Source organism: Oncorhynchus clarkii, chromosome 4 (assembly GCF_045791955.1).
Source record: "Oncorhynchus clarkii lewisi isolate Uvic-CL-2024 chromosome 4, UVic_Ocla_1.0, whole genome shotgun sequence".
NCBI lineage: Eukaryota > Metazoa > Chordata > Actinopteri > Salmoniformes > Salmonidae > Oncorhynchus > Oncorhynchus clarkii.
The window spans coordinates 41228313-41248687 of NC_092150.1; the positions used below are offsets into that span (position 1 = coordinate 41228313).

Sequence of the window (20375 nt, forward strand, 5' to 3'; positions counted from 1 at the left end):
AAAAAAAAGAAATGACGAGTCTATCGGAGTGACATCACATGAACAGCAGATTGATACAGGCTACCGTGTATCCTGCAATAATCCCTTCCGTTTTAATAAACATTTCACGTGCATATGGACATTATTCATTGAACCAATGAACTTTATTTGTCGCTATCATACAAATGGGCGACCTCAGTATAGTTATTTAGTCGGCTGCATATTCATTCGTTTTTCTTTAGTCATTCATTCATTCATTTAGCACGAAGGCCATCACTTTTGTCAGTTTGCTTTGTTCTTTTGTAGCAGTCTATTCAATATGTATTCATGGCGTTCATACCTAAACTCTACTTTACCGTGTTTTACCATCAATATAATATTCTGGTTCTCCAAAATAGTTAGAGGTGTTCAGTCCTGTGAAGCATAGGTTGTGGGGGAGGGGAAAGAGATCTGAAAAGATTGCGTTACAAGTCAATGAAGTAAAACCCCTCTGTTTCATCTATATCAACGTTGCTCCAGGCACAGATGTCATGCATAATATCTGCGCATGATTCTGACCGACTGTCATATAGGATGTTTAACTCTATTTGAGTCATTTCTTTGCATTTTGTGCAAGTGTCATTCGACTCCCATCCCCCTCCCCCCTCTTCTTGAATTAATACCGCAGATGTAGGACGCTCAGCGGATGGAGCAGGGGATGCTTTTGAATTGCACTGAATATATTTTGCCGGTAGCTCTTTCTCCCCCCTGTCCCATGCCCTTGATAGAACGATTTTAGAATATTGGCACCTTCTGAAGTGGACTGTTACAGTATCCAGTTCTGCGTGTACAGCAACCCTCTCCATTGTCATCCGGGGCAAGTGGGATGATATCGCTTGAGAAAAGGGGGCTTTATGTCGGTGGTGGAGTGAAGGGGGCATTCTCCTATAGCCTATGTGTAGTCCATTTCCATTTATATGTGCTGTCAATGCAATGGCTTTGCGATTCACAAGGGTTTCACGCATTCACTATGAGGTCATACATAGGCTGGGAACCGATAGAGAGACCGTTTTAAAATGGCATTTAGATATATAGCCTCGAGCTGACTATAGTCCAGCTTCACTTCTGCAATGCAACTCAACTATAGGCCTACTCTAAAAGACATAGCCTACAGTATAGGCTACAACGCTACTGTCAAATGAACTAACAAGTGAGTCAGTACCCAATGGGCAAAAGCTGGTTTTAAAGACATCCGTTTTTTTTAAATGTATTTTTACAAACCAAAATATGATGTATTTTACTGACCAACATAAGACCAGTCGGTCATAATTGTGACCCCTATATTATGTGCTTTATTATGTACTGATCATAGTTAAGACCTCATCATAACCTGGTAATGACCATCTGACTACAGCTTATTACCTACTGTAAAAAGTATTGCAGAGGAAAAAGTTGTATGTTAAAAACATTGTTCATTACATTTATATTTGTTTCCATAGCAACCAGTTAAGATTACATCTGCAGCATATTCTTACATTTGACATTTTTTAGCACATCTGCATACAGTCCTTGTTTCATAACCCAAGACATTACACGCATAGAAAGACTGGGACAGAGTATATAAAGGCCCATTTAAAAAATAATTGTATTAATGATTAATTAGTGGTGTAATGGGGTAGATCCTCATCAAGGGTTGAGCATAGAAGTCGATCTGGCGCGTAGTGGACCTCTTGAAGAGTGGTGTGACGGGTCAGCTCTGCGGTGAAGAGAATCAGCGCATTACAACTGTATCAATCTGAGATTTTAAAAGAACTACGTTCCTGAAGAAACTGTGTGGTCCTAGTTGAAAAAGTTTGTGGCAGTTATAGCTTAGATGTCTTTTTTTTTTTAAAGAGCAACTTGCTCATATACATACTTTGCGTCATCATCCACTCCGACGTCAATGGCATATTTTAGAACTTAGAACCTCCTGACTTTTCTGGCTTTTCATTGCACTTACTGTAAGCTTAAAAAGAGAAGAAAATAAATGAATGATTGGCATAATGTGGGCACGCAGGACACGACATAACAGTAACGCACAGTAAAATATCTTTAACAGTCAGAATCTACAAAAAATGTCTCATTGTCTATGCCAAATGTCTCAACTGCTCACATTTACTTACCAATTACAATGGAGCACACGAGTGGTGTCAAAGGCATGTTTTCTCCTCTGTCCCTTCATATTGAAGTGGGACATTAACTAAATCTCAAACATTTTAAGAAAGAGGATATCAAAAATTTGACTAGTTGGACAATTTTTTTTTTTACTCATCTCTAAATTTTAAAGTTTTGCTAAATATTCAAACAACATTTTTTAAACACAACACTCCATAATCCTGAGGCCATTGTCCCAGACAGAAGTTCCCAAAATTGAGGACAGCTTGGCAGTCTTAAAAAAAAGAAAGATAAATGAAAAAATCGAGGTATGTATAGAGAGACAATAAAATATTATGTTTTTCTAAAGTTATGTTGGTATGTCATATCATTCCTGCAACAAACATTGTTAGAAATTGGTGTAATTGGCAAATCTCTTTCCTTTCTTCTTTAGCTGGGATGTGGCATAATAGGTCACTGGTAACGAAGTAGGTGGCCAAGGACTGCTGTAGAGGCCATGCATCAGGTCATTGACATGTTTCAGGAACTGTAAAGACAGAGACAAATCAATATTAACCATTATGATCAGTAACCTAGCTACTACAGAAGGCCTAAGGTCTTCAGTAAGTTAGACTTAGCCTAGCAAGTACATTGACTATGTTGCCCCCCAGCAATCTGGCAGTAAGGCAGACAGACGGGGAGGGAGAGAGAGACAGCAAAACATAGGCTATTTACAGGCTGGATAACTCCTGTACTCCTTCCCTTTGTTCCCTCTTCCATCCTTCCATCCAATCTAGAAGATTCCTACAAAAAAAGAGAATCAAGAATTGAAAAAGACAGTTGCGGTGTAACGTTAGAATGAGTGTTGAGGGGTATATTGAGGCAAAATATATCGTATTGTCAAATATAAAATACATGGATCCCTGATGAATCAAGAAACATGTTGACATGACAATGTTTTCTAAAGTTGTGATCAACTCTCACTCTCTCTTACACAAACACACATTTACTGTCATTAACTAAACAGATATCAAAATGTAAACTTTAGCTAGCTAGCTACAACAGGTAAAAATTAAAACTTACCATGTCCATAGTCAAATGACCAAATCGCCCTCTAGTGGCCTCATGGGTGGAATTGTATTAATATTTTTCATTATTTCATCATTCTTATTTTATTTCAATTTTTTTTATTGCTAGAAATCTAATGTTTCTATGTCAAACGGTTTGGTTAAATTTCAGTCTTCTGGGATGTATATAAACTGTAATATTGGTATGCAAATTAAGAATTGAGGACATTTAAACTCAAAATCTGACCACCGCCACAGGTGTCTTCTTTTTTTAAGCCCATAACCATGTGTGTGAGGTGTATACTTTTGTTTCAAAGTAGATTTGTTTTAAGACTACCAAGAAACACTCTGTGTGACCCTGAGTTAGCCCATTGGAGTAAATTGCTTAAAACAGTTAGGGGAAAATATAATTGTAATATTTTCAGGGTTAATTTCAGGTGCAATAATTTGATTAATTATTGATGGAAATAAATGGGATAAAAATAGGGTTTTGTAAATCCTGGTGGATTGCAGTAGAATATTGAACTCAAAGATATACAGTGGCAAGAAAAAGTATGTGTACCCTTTGGAAATACCTGGATTTCTGCATAAAATTTGATCTGATCTTCATCTAGGTCACAGAAATAGAAAAACACAGTCTGCTTAAACTAATAACACACAAACAATTATACAATGTCAGGTCTTTATCGAACACACCGTGTAAACATTCAAAGTGAAGCGTGGGAAAAGTATGTGAACTAGAGGTCGACCGATTATGATTTTTCAACGCCGATACCGATGCCAATTATTGGAGGACCAAAAAAGCCGATACCGATTAATCGGCCAATTTAAATTAAAATGTATTTGTGATAATGACAATTTCAACAATACTGAATTAACACTTATTTTAACTTAATATAATACATCAATAAAATCAATTTAGCCCCAAGTAGATAATGAAACATGTTCAATAAATGTTTAAATAATGCAAAAACAAAGTGTTGGAGAAGAACGTAAAAGTGCAATATGTGCTATGTAAGAAAGCTAACGTTTCAGTTCCTTGCTCAGAACATGAGAACATATGAAAGCTGGTGGTTCCTTTTAACATGAGTCTTCAATATTCCCAGGTAAGAAGTTTTAGGTTGTAGTTATTATAGGACTATTTCCCTCTATACCATTTGTATTTCATTAACCTTTGACTATTAGATGTTCTTATAGGCACTTTAGTATTGCCAGTGTAACAGTATAGCTTCCATCCCTCTCCTCACTCCTCCCTGGGATCGAACCAGCAACACAAAGACAACAGCCACCACATCGAAGCAGCGTTACCCATGCAGAGCAAGGGGAACAACCACCCCAAGGCTCAGAGTGAGTGAAGTTTGAAACGCTATTAGCGCGCGCTAACTAGCCAGCCATTTCACTTCGGTTACACCAGCTTCATCTCGGGAGTTGATAGGTTTGAAGTCAAAAACAGCACAATGCTTGAAGCACAACGAAGAGCTGCTGGCAAAATGCACGAAAGTGCTGTTTGAATGAATGTTTACGCGCCTGCTTCTGCCTACCGCTGCTCAGTCAGATACTTAGATACTTGTATGCTCAGTCAGATTATATGCAACACAGGACACACTAGATAATATCTAGTAATATCATCAACCATGTGTAGTTAACTAGTGATTATGATAGATTTTTTTTATAAGATAAGTTTAATGCTAGCTAGCAACTTACCTTGGTTTACTGCATTCGCGTAACACTCCTTGTGGAGTGCAAAGAGAGAGAGGCAGGTCGTTATTGCGTTGGACTAGTTAACTGTAAGGTTGCAAGATTGGATCCCCCGAGCTGACAAGGTGAAAATCTGTCTTTCTGCCCCAGTTAACAGTTAATCCACCGTTTCTAGGCCGTCATTGAAAATAAGAATGTGTTCTTAACTGACTTGCCTAGTTAAATAAAGATGAAATAAAGGTGTAAAAAAAATCTGCGCCCAGAAATACCAATTTCCGATTGTTATGAAAACTTGAAATCGGCCCTAATTAATCGGCCATTCCGATTAATCGGTCAACCTCTCTAAAGTGAACCCTTGTATTTAATAACTGGCTGACCATTTTTTGGCAGCAATAACCTCAACCAAACATGTTCTGAATTTTGGACCATTCCTCTTTACAAAACTGTTTCAGTTCAGCAATATTCTTGGGATGTCTGGTGTGAACTGCCCTTCTTGTAGTCTTGCCACAGCATTGCAATTGCGTTGAGGTCAGGACACTGACTGGGCCACTCCAGAAGGCATATGGTCTTCTTTTGAAGCCATTCTGTTGTTAATTTACTTCTGTGTTTTGGGTTGTTGTCCTGTTGCATCACCCGACTTCTGTTGAGCTTCAATTGGTGGACAGATACCCTAACATTCTCCTGCAAAATGTCTTGATATACTTGGGAATTCATTTTCTGTTGATGATAGCAAGCTGTACAGGCCCTGAGGCAGCAAAGCAGCCCCAAAACAGGATGCTTCCTCCACCATACATGACAGTTAGGATGAGGTTTTGTTGTTGGTGTTCTGTGCCTTTTTTCTCCACACATAGTGTGTTCCTACCAAACAACTCAACTGTAGTTTCATCTATCCACATAATATGTTGCCAGTAGCGCTGTGGAACATCCAGGTGCACTTTTGCAAACTTCAGACGTGCAGCAATGTTTTTTTTTGGACAGCAGTCGCTTCTTCCGTGGTGCCCTCCCATGAACACCATTCTTGTTTAGTGTTTTACATATCGCAGCCTCGTCAACAGAGAGGTTAGCATGTTCCAGAGATTTCTGTAAGTCTTTAGCTGACACTCTAGGATTCTTCTTAACCTCTTTGAGCAGTATGCGCTGTGCTCTTGCAGTCATCTTTGCAGGGTGACCACTCCTAGGGAGAGTAGCAACAGTGCTGAACTTTCTCGATTTAAAGACAATTTGTCTTACCGTGGACTGATGGACATCAAGGCTTTTAGAGATACTTTTGTAACCCTTTCCAGCTTTAAGCAAGTCAACAATTCTTAATCTTAGGTCTTCTGAGATCTCTTTTGTTCGAGACATGGTTCACATCAGGCAATGCTTCTTGTGAATAGCAAACTCACATTTTGTGAGTGTTTTTTATAGGGCAAGGCAGCTCTAACCAACATCTCCAATCTCGCCTCATAGATTGGACTCCAGGTTAGCTGACTACTGACTCAAGTGAGCTTTTGGAGAAGTCATTAGTCTAGGGGTTAACATACTTTTTCTAACCTACACTGTGAATGTGTAAATTATGTATTCAATCTAAACAAGAAAAATACAATAATTTGTGTGTTATTAGTTTAAGCACACTATGTTTGTTTATTGTTGTGACTTAGATGAAGATCAGATGAAATTTGATGACCAATTTATGCAGAAATCCAGGTAATTCCAAAGGGTTCACATACTTTTCTTTTCAAATTTACAAGAACATCTACTGAAGAAAACTTTGTCCTTGTGTTTCTTGGCCAGTTACATCGTTTTGTTCAGATGCTAGGTTGTTTTTCAATTATGTTAGTTTAAGTTTGCTGCAACTGTCTGCTGTTAGGAAGACATCTCAGTCAAGATTTTTTTCATTACAGCCAAGTGAGTGCCTAAATTACCACGGTAACGGCCCGTCCCTTAAAGGGCTAGCTGACATTTTTTGTCTCACCTAATGTTTGCACTTGATCGAGCATGGATTGCTACCAAAAACTTTTATTCATGAACTTTTAGTCATTGTTCTCCTAGATTTATTTGTGTGCTTCTGCATTTCTACTTAGGAGCACATCATGTACTCCTTGTAAAAAATGTCAGCATAGAGCCCTGAACTATAATAATAAATAAGACAAATCACTCCGCATTTTGTAGCAGGATAGGCACTTTGTTGATTGTTGATGTTCATTTGCGAAACTATTTATCTGTTTTTGTTATTGTATCTAAATTATTTATTTGAACAAACATTGGTTAAAAGACGCAGGTCACTAATTAAATTCAATTAATCAATATACTCCAATACTTCTTACTACGAATACATTTCTTGTTTTTGAAACATTAGAAAGCATACTTTTTGTAATTTTTATCATTTTTGTTGTTGTAATTTTTGGTTAATAAAGAAAAAAAATTGGGCTGGTAAAAAATGTGAGTTGCTGGTAGATTTTTAAAAATCCAACACAGTGGCTGGTTGACCAAAAAGTACATTTCCCACCCTGGACATTGTGAAAAATACATTTTAATCAAGTTGTGATCTGGTTTTATGACGTTCCAACCAGAAAGAAATGTCTTGATCATGTTGTATGCACACTGGGTTGGCTCTCTATCTATGAAAAGATAACAGTAATACTACCGTGCTTGTATAATGGGGATAGTAACGCTGTGCATCTTATGCATGTAAACCCAGATGTATGAGCCAGTTGGCAAACAGCCAAAATGTCACACTAATCATGTTGCCAGATCTGTTTCAAAACAACAATGTCTAAACGTGTCCTGGTGTTGGAAACACAATCACCATCTCCTGCTGTGATTAACCTGTCAATGGTAGATGGTGGTGTTTTATGTGTGCTGGTGTCGCTACAGAATGATAACAACCAACATCAGTTGTATTATATGATCACCAATGTTAGCAAGCTTCTTCCATTGAGCCAGGGATTGTCAGTGGAGACATTGAATGAAACAACCGGTAGCTTTGATATAAACAATAGGTTTCAAAGGGAAATATGCACTGTGTTGTGTGTTTGGCTTCTATGTAACATCTCCTGGGCTATCGAGAAAGGACCCTAGCTGCGTTACCCCAGGCAGGCGGTAGGTGTATAGAGTGGCGGATAGCGGCGGTGTGTCTCGGGGAGGTGGAAGAATATAGCCCCGCTCTTCTTCTCTACTCCTCCTCTTCTCTCCCCAGGGGGTATGAGCTCACCAGTGTGTGATCCGACCGCATATTAATCTCGTCTTCCACTCAGTGCCAGCTCACAGCTCGGCCCCTACAGAACACATACGCAATGTTTTTGGTTGCCTGTCTGGGCTTTTCTCTCTTCTTGTGTACTCCTGTTTGTAGATGTTATTTCGGCATGGGATTCACTTTGTGTGATCCTGTGGTGGGGGGGGGGGGGGGGGGGGGGGGGGGTCTAATTCCTGGGCCCAGCAGAGAAAGAGAAATAGAGAGAAGGCAAGAGAGAAACTGGGGTGGAGAAAGAGAGCGACAGAGAAGGGATGAGCGTTGTGCAGATGTTCATTGATATATTTCTTACAGTGGAATTGAAATGTGAGAGGCTCTGTGACAGTTAGAATGTAACGCCGGGGGCCAGCTCCGTGTGTGTGTCTTTGTGTCCGTTGCCGTGGGTGATTAGCACAGGTGGAGTGCTGCCCCAGGGGAGGGCTGACCTCGGTTCCCAACGGCAACACGACTACTCCCCTCCCATTGTGTGTGTGTGTGTGTGTGTGTGTTGTGTGTGTGTGTAAGGTGCAGTGATGGGGTGTGGGTTTGCAGGGTAGCACTAGAATTGGGTAGCTTCTTCATTGAATGGAAAATCACCAGTACATTTCTGTCCCCTGCTGCTGGAATGATGCTATGTGGGGCAATGACATAAGTCACTTACAGTAGTGAGTCACGGCAGACAGACAAGGCTGGGTTGGTTCTGTTGATTCTTCCTCTACACATTGAAACACACTTTAGAACCACTATCTTACTCTTTTTTCTCTGTCGCTGTCTCTCTCTTTGGCCATGTCTCAACTTGACAGTTCATGCAGCTTTAGTATTCTGACCCTAGATTTTTGATTATGGAACTCCGAACGTGTCGCGCATCTACACCTACATTTCAATGTAGATATTGTGTCCAACAGTGTGCCTGGATTCCCCTTTCCCGCACTACATTCAATTGCCAGTGTGTGCATTCTACAAACGGTGGAATAGGCTAAATATAATAAAAAGCAACACAACAACTGATGGCGGTAGCTAACTAGCCAGCTAACTTCTGTAGCTAGCCAGCAAGCTAGCAAGCAAGGTTAAAGGGATTGCAAACGGGTTAGCATAACTGTAGCCCCCCCCCCCCCCAAAAAAATTTCCTTCGAAATACTAGTTAGCTGGCTAACATTTATGAGTCCAGCAAACACGTTCCTCACACGCTAGGAAGGTGTTTCCTCCAATGTCATAATGAAAAGGTGCCTCTCGGACCTAAAACACACATTTTCTGGAGACTTGTGGGAGGAGTACTGATGGCGCCTGCCACTGTATGCGCTTTCGGTAGCCTGGTCGCTTTCAGAAATCTGCACCCAATGCATCCCTGACCACATCGGCGAAGTGGTCAGCCAGATCTGAACACAATCCGACCTCAAAGTGACTTTTGTGCTTCTCGACCCGTCTTCGTATTCTGACAGTAGAAGCTGCATGTAAGTGTCAAGTGTAGACGCAACCTTTCTGTCTCATTCTGTCTGCCGTGGAGAGATGCAGCAGGGCTAAGGATTCACAATGTGTCTCTCTTCCCAATCCCCCCCCCTCTCTTTTTCTCTCTCTCTTTCTGCCTTCTATTCTATTCTGAGATTCATGTTGGACACATGTTAGGCTGGGAAGAGCCCCAGAACACATACATCTGTTAAGTATAAACATTTTTCTCCCATCTCTCTCTCTCCCTCCCAAATCTCTTTCTTTCACTCTATTCTCCTTCTGTCTCTCTGACTCTGTTTCGCTCTCCCTTTCTCTCCTCACATGTATAAATAGTACTGGAGTTCGAAGTGTTCAGCTTGGTCAGGCCTGACTTGTGGAAACTGGGCTGAGAGCAGAATGTGCCTGTCTTTTCCCATTCAGACACAGCTTTGGCCACAGGGTGTGGGAGGGAGGGGGGGGACGGGACGGGACGGGACGGGAGGGGGGGGGGGGGGGGGGGCGTATACATAAACATAAAAATGACATTGGGATCCTTAACTTTAGGAAAAATCCCAAACCGATCACAAAACATTATTTCCCGCGTTTTGGCCTAACTGGATGATGGGATATCAAGGTATGTGGAAAGTTGTGTAATTTAAATAAAACAAGAGAGGGAGAGGTGAACTTTAGGTGGATTTGCGAGGCATGCAAGACAGATTACCAAGATGCGCTCCATTTTTTTTTCTGCCCTGCGCTCTCCTCTCTCTCCCTCGCCTGGGGGCGTATTCATTACACCGATTATGATGCGAAACGTTTGTTAAACGGAAGCAAATGGAATGAAACGGGGAGGGGCCTACCTGAATTTGTCCAATCGAAACGTTTCGTTTCGCAACTGTTTGGACTAATGATTACACCCCTGCTCTTTCTCTTCGCTAACGATGTTAGTGTGTTCAGTCTTCGGTCTGTTGCATGTAGAATATCCTAGCCTATTCATTGATGGTAGGTCCTGCTTTTCTAAAGTTCCGGGACATTGCAAGCCAAGAATTTGCGAGATACTGCATTCCATTGCGAGATACAGGCCTAGAAAACAGTTCTGACTGTCTGCCTGGTGGCCGACCTGCCTGTACTGTGCCCCTTCCCCCTCTCTCCACGTCCAATCGCTAGCTCGCTATGAAAGATGTGTTTGTGTTCTTGGAAGTACATCAACTAATCAGTCTTTTACTTTCCGAAAATACTGAGTCTTAGTACTCGATTCCAAGCAGAATCTAATCTTAGCCCTCGATTCGGTGACAGTAGTCAACGTGCGAGGAGTCGGGGAATCAATTACTTTGGAGTCAACTCTCTACCACTACGTCATCGTCGTTAACTGTTGGAAAAATGGCAACGGAAGGCGAGCGACAGCAGCGGAGTCCTGTATGGAAATACTTTGCGAGGTGTAATTGAGGTACAGTCATGGTAGTACAGGCGCAATGCTCAACCGTCTGAAAGGGAACGTTTTATGCATCTTTCTTATAGTTTTAATGGAAAAAAGAGCTGTTTAAACTTTTTTATAAATTGCCCATCTGTCACATCCCTCATTTGTGTGTGTGTGTGTGTGTCTGGTTTAGTGAGGCCTTACACGCTGTGTGTGCTCTTTCTCTTCCTGAACCCCTCTCATTCTCCCTGACCCTCTCCCTTTTTCTCTCTTTCTCTTCCTCAACATGTCCCTGACATAATTTATATACTCTGAGGGTGTAACTCTCTCTCTCTCTGTCTGTCTCTCTTGCTCTCTCTTTCTCTCTCTGCTGCTCCCCCCCCACTCTCTCAGGGTCCACCCCTACCCCCCTGCTGTGCTCTTATTGGCCAAATCAGGTCTCCATTCAGAGATTAGCTAGCTGTCTGATTTTAGGATCAGGGCTTGTTTCGCAGCGCCAGTCTGACAGAGGAGGAAAGAGAGATAGAACAGAGAGAGAGAGAGAGGAGAGGGACTGACGGACAGACACACAGAGAAAGGGAAAGGAACAGACAGCTGACAGGACTAATGCAGCTCACACCTACCCCACTAGAGGAAGACAGTAAGACCCAGCACCAGCTTTCTTTTCTTTCTTTCTTTCTTTCTTTCTTTCTTTCTTTTTTTTTTCTTTCTTTCTCTCTTTCTCTCAGTCCTCCTCCCCTTTCTTTCTTTTCTTGTCAGTTGGCCCGCATCCCTTTTGTGCGTTTGTGCTTCTGTCTGTGGGTGTGTGTGTGTATATGTGGGTCCATGTTTGTGTACGTGTGTGTGTGTGTGAAGCAAAGTGCCGACTGCGACTGGACAGGACTGGAATGAGGGCTTATGTGTGTGTGACAGGATTGAGGGGCCCGGGGGTAGGCTGGCTGGCTGGCAGGCTGGCCGTGTGGACTGCATCTGCAGGACTACATGTGTTGAACAGCTTAAAAGACAGACTGATGTATACACTGTGTGTGTGTTCATTCCTGAGGGTCTTTGTCCCCCTGTGTGTGTGTGTGTGTGTGTGTGTGTGTGTGTAAAAGACCCTCTGCTCCGCTTACACACTCTGGGGCTTACACCCTCCCCAAAAAATAAATAATGAAGTTTGGATTGGATTGTACTTTGTTCTGCTACTTTTATTCCATGTTATATTCAGTAACTTTGCACTTTTGCACAATGGTGCAAATGTCTGTTTATTTGACTTGTCAATTATGATTTGACTTATTTATGGTTTTACTTAAAGTTCTCAGACAGTCATCAACATCTCACTGAGGTGTGTGTGTGTGGTGCGTGCGTGTGTGAAGGGTTGCTGTGGGGCGGCAGTGTTAATACCACTCTGCTGGCGCCCAACACACTCTGGTTAACATGCTCCTGCTTCTGTACCCAACAGCTGCCACACACAGACACACACACACACACACACACACACACACACACACACACACACACACACACACACACACACACACACACACACACACACACACACACACACACACACACACACACACACACAGAGAGAGAGTTGTGCCTGAGGCTTGACCCAGTGTCCTATGCAAGCTGCATAATGTGCTCTTTGGAACTGGCTCTGATCGAGCTGTTGTATGTGTCATGGATTGGGGGCTCCACTGAGGGTGAAGGGTGCAGGACAGATTTTTCAGCCAGTCATCTGTAAAAGGAATCTGTTAATGATAAAGTGGGGATGAATACACACACACACACACACACACACACACACACACACACACACACACACACACACACACACACACAGGTCATGGAAGGGGAGGGGGGTGGAGGTTGTGAGCTAGTCAGGGCTTTCATTTTCACTTGGCCCCAATTCTGCTCTCTTCCTCCTGTGGCTTCCTGGCTCTTTCCCCTGTGTGCTGTGAGAGAGAGAGAGTGAAAGCAGTGTGTGTGCACCTGCAAGGAGAGGGAGGACAGGAGATGAAAGAAAGGAGGAGGAGGGGAGGAGAGTTAGGCAGGCAGGTCCGCCCCTGGCTCTCTCTCACTGGTGGAGATGGCTCACCCCACAGGGAAGAGGAGAGGGAGCTCGGTCTCCTGGGCTGCCTGGCTGGCTCACCGTGTGCGTGTGTGTGTGGCACAGGGCTGGGTAGGTTACTTTCCAAATGTAATCCGTTACGGTTACTATTTACCAGTCCACAATTGTAATCATTAACATTTATTTTGGATTACCCAAACTCAGTAATGTAATCGGATTACTTTCAGTTACTTTTAGATTAGTGCAGGTTCGTTTTTATTTCGTCATGAATCTTGTTCTGGAGTCAGCTGTGCAGAGTGGTAACTAGCTAGCACAGCCACAAAGTCGTAAAATCTGAATTTTAAACTTAAACTTAACCCTAACCTTAACCACACTGCTAACCCTAATACATACCGTAACCTTAAATGAAGACCAAAAAGCTCATTTCTGTTTTCATACATTTTTACAATATAGCTAATTTTGACTTTACAGCTGGCCCGTCTGGCGTAAATCACTCAGTTCTGCCTCAAGGACAAGACTCATCCCAATAAACGTCAATCTGCTTAAGAGGCATTAGAAGAAGACAAAAATGAATATTACCAATTGAATGACATCTATTGCAGGACAAATCAATGTTAGAGTTTACATAGCTGGCCATAAATCGATGCTGCATTTTACGATTGGGGTCATTGCTTTGAGTTGGGGGAAAAAAAATATGCTTTGAGCACTACCAAAAAGTTATTTGTGCATGTGAAAAATGTATGCCATATGCTGCGTTTGCTATAGGCCTACTATTTGTGTTGTTGATGCTGATACCTCACTAATTTGCAGCTGTTTAAGACTATCAAAAGTTATGTTATTGCACAAATTCAATTGAGCAATGAAAGCCCCACCCCGTGGTCTTCTTGAATGAAACTTGTTGACTGTATATAGGAAGGGAGGAACTCCCTCAAACGAACTCGAACTCCCTCAAACTCGAACAAACTCGAACTCCCTCAAACTTTTACACCATAGGCTGGGATCCGCACTCTGCAGCTGTTGCAAGAGCGCATTTAATAAGCTTACTGGCTGTCCAATGAGTGCACGCACATTCATTACATTTTGCAACAGAATGGCCGTTTTTTAAACTGAAGCTAACTGAAGGAAACGAGGAGGGACCTACCTGAATTTGCCCAATCGAAACATTCGATTTGCTCTGTTTCTTTCTGTTTGGTTCTTAAACGGTAAATGTTTTCCTTAATGAATACACCCTGGTCACGAAAACAATGATTGATAGGCAGTGTAAACGTCTTTTCAAATACACATATACATTTGTGAACAGCCATCCACAACAACCACAACCCGTAAGGCGCAAATAGCTAAACGAGAGAGCAGCAGTGTGATTCACATCAAAGTGATTTCTGTATCGCCCATAGGCTACGCCACTGCTGTTGTGCGGCAGGTAGCCTAATGGTTTAAGGGTGTTGGGCTAGTAACTGGAAAGTAGCTGGTTCAAATCCCCAAGCTGACTAGCTGAAAATTCTGTCTATGTGCCCTTGAACACGGCTTCTTTCTGTAAGTTGCTCTGGATAAGAGCCTCTGCTAAGTTAGCTGTAAAAACAAAGTTAATTTTTTGTCCTCCAATCATAATAATACTTTTTTTTTTTTTAAAGAGCCTTTGCTAAATGACTAAAATGAAAATGTAAAATGTCCTTACCTCTGAGCGTTTTATTCAAGTTGAATAACTTTTGGTTCCCGACAACAGTGGCACCATTGGAAGCCATAGCTTGGACTGTAGCCTATAAAAGCCTATTCCTGCTCTTTTCCCGCGATCCATCAAACGCATTTGGTGTGTCATCACAGTGGTCTTTGATTTGTGGTCCGACTCCCTCAGGCGGAACAAACAAAAAAATCAAGCCTTTTTTTATGCTGATTTGAATGTCAAATCATTTTTGCGCAAACATCCTTTCTGAATTTTTAAGTAATCATCTCCATATTATTTGTTTTAAGTATCTGTAATCTGATTACAATATTATTATTTTACTGCTAACGTAACTACATGCAATCCATTACTCCCCAACCCTGCTTGTGTGCGCATGTGTGTGTGTGTGTGTGTGCGTGCCCCCGTGGACCAACGTGGACCAACTGCCAACCTAACTGAAGGAACTGGTTTTCATTAGTGTCCCAGACACAGTTTTATATTCCCCTAGCTCTGTACTGCCGGTGCGAAGTAAATATAGTACTCAGTCTGCTCCAACTGTAACCTCTTTTACTAACAACTGTTTCCTATGCTGTATGTCTGTCACATGTTCCAATTCCCTTTATTGACACCCGGTCATGCATAGTTCGTTCAGTAGTAATACCCTCAGTACATGTGACTCTCTGTAACTGCTACTGTAGAGCTTGGGGACAGACAGTGAGTGATGTGACTATCATGGGGACATTGAGAAATGGTTATGTCAATAAATGTGTCCTGGATGACTCTGGGGGATTGGGTGTCTGTCTCTGGCTGGCCTGGTTGCCTGGTTGGACGACCCCCTAGTAGTGTAGTTATGAGATTCCTCTGACTGCCTGTCATGATGTCACCTTGTGTCTTCTCTCCCTGGTGTGTGTGGGTTCCCAGAGCAGCCCTGAATGTTCTAGAGAGGGACAGAACATTCTAGAGGCCCGCCAAAGAGCCAGTGGAGACCCCTGAATGAAAGATGAAACACACGCGTGTGCTCGCACACACACACACACACACACACACACACACACACACACACACACACACACACACACACACACTGCTCTTTATTGTGTGTGCTCTCTGAAAGGGCACTCTCTAAAGTCAGTGACTATCTTGACTAAAGAGTGTATACACATATACTCACGTGTGTGTGTGTGCGTGTCTAAGTCTGTCTATGTGTGTGGTTGTGGGTGCTGAGTAGGGTGTCTGGGTCAGAGGCAGGTTAGTTATGCTTGGCTTGGATTTAGCAGATGAACACTGTAGCCGCTGTTGGGCTAGAGGAGGCAAAGGGAGGGGGGTGAGGGTTATTTTCCCCTAAAGCTAGCAAAGTTATTACACTTTTTTCTCTGCTGCACCTGGCATGTGGCATGTCTCGCCCCTACCTTCTACTCCCTATCTCACCCCTCCCTGACCCTCAAGGTCCCTCTACTAGCAGCCTAGATCTGTCTGTCTATGTATGTATGTATGTATGTATGTATGTATGTATGTATGTATGCATGTATGCATGTGTGTGTGTGTGTGTGTGTGTGTGTGTGTGTGTGTACGTACACCTCTCTCTACTGTTAGCTGGGGTGAGTGGGATCTAGCCAGCCCAGCTCTGCTTCCTGCTACTTATCCTCCAATTAGTATTCTCACAGAATCTCTAGATTCCAAATGCCGTGGAGGGAGGTCTCTTCTTGGTAAATTATTAACACAATGCTGAATGGGAGGGAGGAGAAGCATGGCCAGTATGGCCGATTGCGACATCATCTAAGCCTGAGGGATGGGGGGGGGGGGGGGGGGTGAAGGAATGAACTCAGAAGCCAGAAGTAGAGGTGAAGAAAGGAGGAATGACAGGAAGGGAAGACTGTTTCCTACAAGCTTCAGGTCCACTGTCATGTCCGTATGCCTCATACATGTCGAAGCCCACTTGTATTTTTGTTTCGCCCTTAACCCTCTCTTTCTCTATTCCCTTCTTTGTTTTTCCGTCTCTCTGCAGCTCTTCCTCCCAAGCCGGCCAAGCCCATGACTCCAGTGAGCAGCAGCAATGGTGTGAAGGAGGGGGCTGGGGGGTCGCTACAGGAAGCAGAATGGTACTGGGGAGACATATCAAGGTAGCACTCCGCACACCAGGCACATGCACAAATAGGGCTCAACCAGTGCCCGAGCAGCTGCCCTTTAGCCCTCCTATGAAAGTGCCCTGACAGCTCAGGGGATCAGCGTTTTTTCACAAGCACATTGAGTAGCCAGCCAAAAAAAAAAAAAGTCGCTAGCCAGGCTCCCCTGGGCTGGGGGGGTTGGTTAATACATTTTTGCCGAACAAGCTCTATTTTAGTGGCCTCTGGTATATTCTAATGCTACATTGTATTTTGAAACAGCAACTATCAGGAAATAACCCGTATCAATTGTTTCACACTTTTGCAGTCGGTGTTAGTTTCATCAGCTGTTGTACAATATGATATAAAACAAAGGCAAAACAAAACTGGACTGCCCTGGGCATTTAAATAATCCTGTGAGAGTCTGCTGACTTCAACAGGCTTCAAACTTCCTTTTAATAAGAGGCACAGAAAGCAGCAGTTGACTACTCCATTGTGAACACTTTGATTAAATCAGTAGACCTATATCAATTTGAAAATACCATTTAAGTATCATTAGTTTTTAAAACCATTCAAAGGGTTTTCTTTTATCATATTTTAGACCAGAGTGAGGCTCTCTCCACTAGCCTACCTGTTGTTCCTTGCAGTGAGGAGGATTCACCATCTTCATCACGTTTTCATAATTTATCTGCAGTTAATTGCCAAAAAATGCCTACCAGTATGCAAATTAGGGAGCCAAATGAGCAGGTCTCTCGCTTGCGTTTCATCTTGCAATTCGGTAGTCTACTGACGAGTCACTCACTTTAACGTCACATTCTGGCTAGTCCTGATAGACTTCATATCAAAAATGCAAACGGTTGGGCCATTTGGCCAAAAATCTACTGGCCCGAACTGAATTTCTACTGGCCCGGAAATTGTGTCGTTTTTAAATTATTTGGGGTCATGCAGGGCCTATAGGTTGGCATGCTTTTAGTCTATATTCGGCTATATTTGGTTACTATGATATGTATTAAAAAGCTATGTAATATAATTTAGCAATGCAAGTCATTACTCTATTCTTTAGAATTGCATTGTATTAATTGCATTCTTTTTTGTTTCTAAAGTATGTCATTTTGAAAAGATTTGAAAATCGGACGCTGCCCCTTTAAGACAAAAAAAGAGACATCGCCATGGCTAGCCAAGACAAATGCTAAGTGTCTTTTCTGAGCTTTCCTTATGCAGACTATCAACAGGAGCAGGTATATTGCTAGTATGTTCCCTATTGAACGTTTGATTTTGTAAATCACTTTCCATAAAATAATTAAGCTCAGCGAGTAGATTGATGGGCGCTTCCTTTTTGCTCTGGACAGCTCGCGTTTGCTGTGTGAAGGCACAAACTCATGTACTGCTCGAGAAGTTGTGACTCGCGGGAGTGTGGTGGTGCTTGAATGAATGGCCAATCATATTGCTCAAATACAAATAGCCTGACATTTATGCGTGTGGTCTTCAATAGTTTTCAATGGTAGACAGTGACAGAGCAGGTACATTAACTGGAATGCACTGAAAAGTTACTGATGAAATCCTCTGGCCCCATGTGTTTTTACTGTCCCTGTGCCAGCGGGCCATCGTTAATGTCAGACCTTGCATGCAAAATAAAATAAATGAATGTGCCAGAAAACAATAGGCTAAGTGGATTTCTACACATCGTTACCACATTATATGAGACGTGCAAATTAACTCACATATGGGAGGTGCAAATTCATGTTCTCTCCCTCAGTGTGAAGACATTTGACTGCAACCACAGCGCACACAACACACACACACCCAGGTACAACGAGGTGGGCAGACAGCAGTGTTTACCTGTTATCTCTCACTTTGTGAATGACAGGCGCCTGTCCTCCTATCAATAGATTGCTCGAAGATGGATATTCTTCATTCTATTGGGAAAGGGCTCTGCAGACTTTTTGGGACTAGCGAATTGGAAAGTAGTGTAGTTAATTTAAGTGGACAAAGTAGCCGGCTGAAAATGAGTCTGTAATCGGCTGTATAGTCAACAGCTGACGCTAGTGGAAAACACTGGGGGATTTTATATTATGATTTACTTTTCAATGTTTTAATTTTAAATGTAACGAAGTGCACATCAAACTAGCTAATTTCATGAACTTGTATCTCTGAAAATACTCCAGCCCCATGCACACACTTCTGCATGCAGTGGCCACTGGGTACAGATGCCGTGCAGATTTCTACACATCGTTACCACATTACATGAGACGTGCAAATTAACTCACATTATATGGGAGGTGCAAATGCCCAGCACCACTCCCATTCCCCAGGCGTTCTCATTTGTTGACTTCTGTAACTGTAAAAGCCTTGGTTTCATGCATGTTAATATCAGAACCCTCCTCCCTAAGTTTGTTTTATTCACTGCTTTAGCACACTCTACCAACCCTGATGTCCTAGCCACGTCTGAATCCTGGCTTAGGAAGGCCAACAAAAATCCTGAAATTTCCATCCCAAACTACCACATTTTCTGACAAGATAGAACTGCAAAAGGGGGTGGAGTTAGCCTGCAGAGTTCTGTCATACAATCAAGGTCTGTGCCCAAACAATTTGAGTTTCAACTTTTAAAAATCTTTCCAGAAACAAGTTTCTCTCCATTGCCCGCTTGTTATAGAACCCCCTAAATCCCCAGCTGTGCCCTGGACACCATATGTGAATTGATTACCCTCCATCTATCTTCAGAGTGTACTGTTAGGTGACCTAACTGGGATATGCTTAACACCCTGGCCATCCTACAATCTAAGATAGATGCCCTCAATCTCACACAAATTATCATGGAACATATGAGGTACAACCCTAAATCCGTAACCATAGGCACCCTCTTAGATATCATCCTGACCAATTTGTCCTCTAAATACACCTCTGCTGTCTTTAACCAGGATCTCTGAGATCACTGCCTCATTGCCTGCGTCCGTAATGGGTCCGCGGTCAAACGTCCACCTATCATCACTGTCAAAATCTCTCTAAAACACTTCAGCGAGCATGCCTTTCTAATCGACCTGGCCCGGGTATCCTGGAAGGATATTGACCTCATCCCGTCAGTAGAGGATGCCTGGTTGCTCTTTAAAAGTGACCATCTTAACTAAGCATGCCCGTTCAAAAAATGTAGAATTAAGAACAGATATAGCCCTTGGTTCACCCCAGACTTGACTGCCATTGACCAGCACAAAAACATCCTGTGGCATTCTGAATTAGCATCGAATTTCCCCCGCGATATACAACTTTTCAGGGAAGTCAGGAACCAATATACACAGTCAATTAGGAAAGCTAAGGCTAGCTTTATCAAACAGAAATGTGCATCCTGTAGCACTAATTTCAAAAAGTTTTTGACACTGTAAAGTCCATAGAGAATAAGAGCACCTCCTCCCACCTGCCCACTGCACTGAGGATAGGAAACACTGTCACCACCGATAAATGTACGATAATAAATAATTGCAATAAGCATTTTTCAACGGCTGGTCATGCTTTCTACCTGGATACCCCTACCCTGGCCAACAACTCTGCACCACCTGCAGCAACTTGACCCCCTGCCCCCGCTTCTCCTTCACCCAAATCCAGACAGCTGATGTTCTGAAAGAGCTGCAAAATCTGGATCCCTACAAATCAGCTGGGCTA

At 42.5% G+C, this 20375-nt stretch overlaps 1 protein-coding gene and 1 long non-coding RNA gene across 3 annotated transcripts in view; one reads left to right on the top strand and one right to left on the bottom strand.

The window, feature by feature from the left end:
- LOC139406818 (phosphatidylinositol 3-kinase regulatory subunit gamma-like) overlaps positions 1-20375 on the top strand; it is a 297830-nt gene that overhangs the window by 252322 nt on the left and 25133 nt on the right. Inside the window, exon 8 of the mRNA XM_071149873.1 lies at positions 16625-16739. Within this exon, the coding sequence (XP_071005974.1) occupies positions 16625-16739 (115 nt within the window). The remainder of the gene's footprint in view (positions 1-16624; positions 16740-20375) is intronic.
- On the bottom strand, positions 1919-14979 carry LOC139406819 (uncharacterized). Of its 2 annotated transcripts, XR_011634027.1 has the most exons (4): positions 14635-14979; positions 2827-2895; positions 2121-2638; positions 1928-1963 (listed from the first exon to the last, which is right to left on the bottom strand). It is a non-coding gene; the product is annotated as an uncharacterized lncRNA (long non-coding RNA). The 2 variants fall into 2 exon arrangements; XR_011634026.1 differs by having other exon boundaries at positions 1919-2638.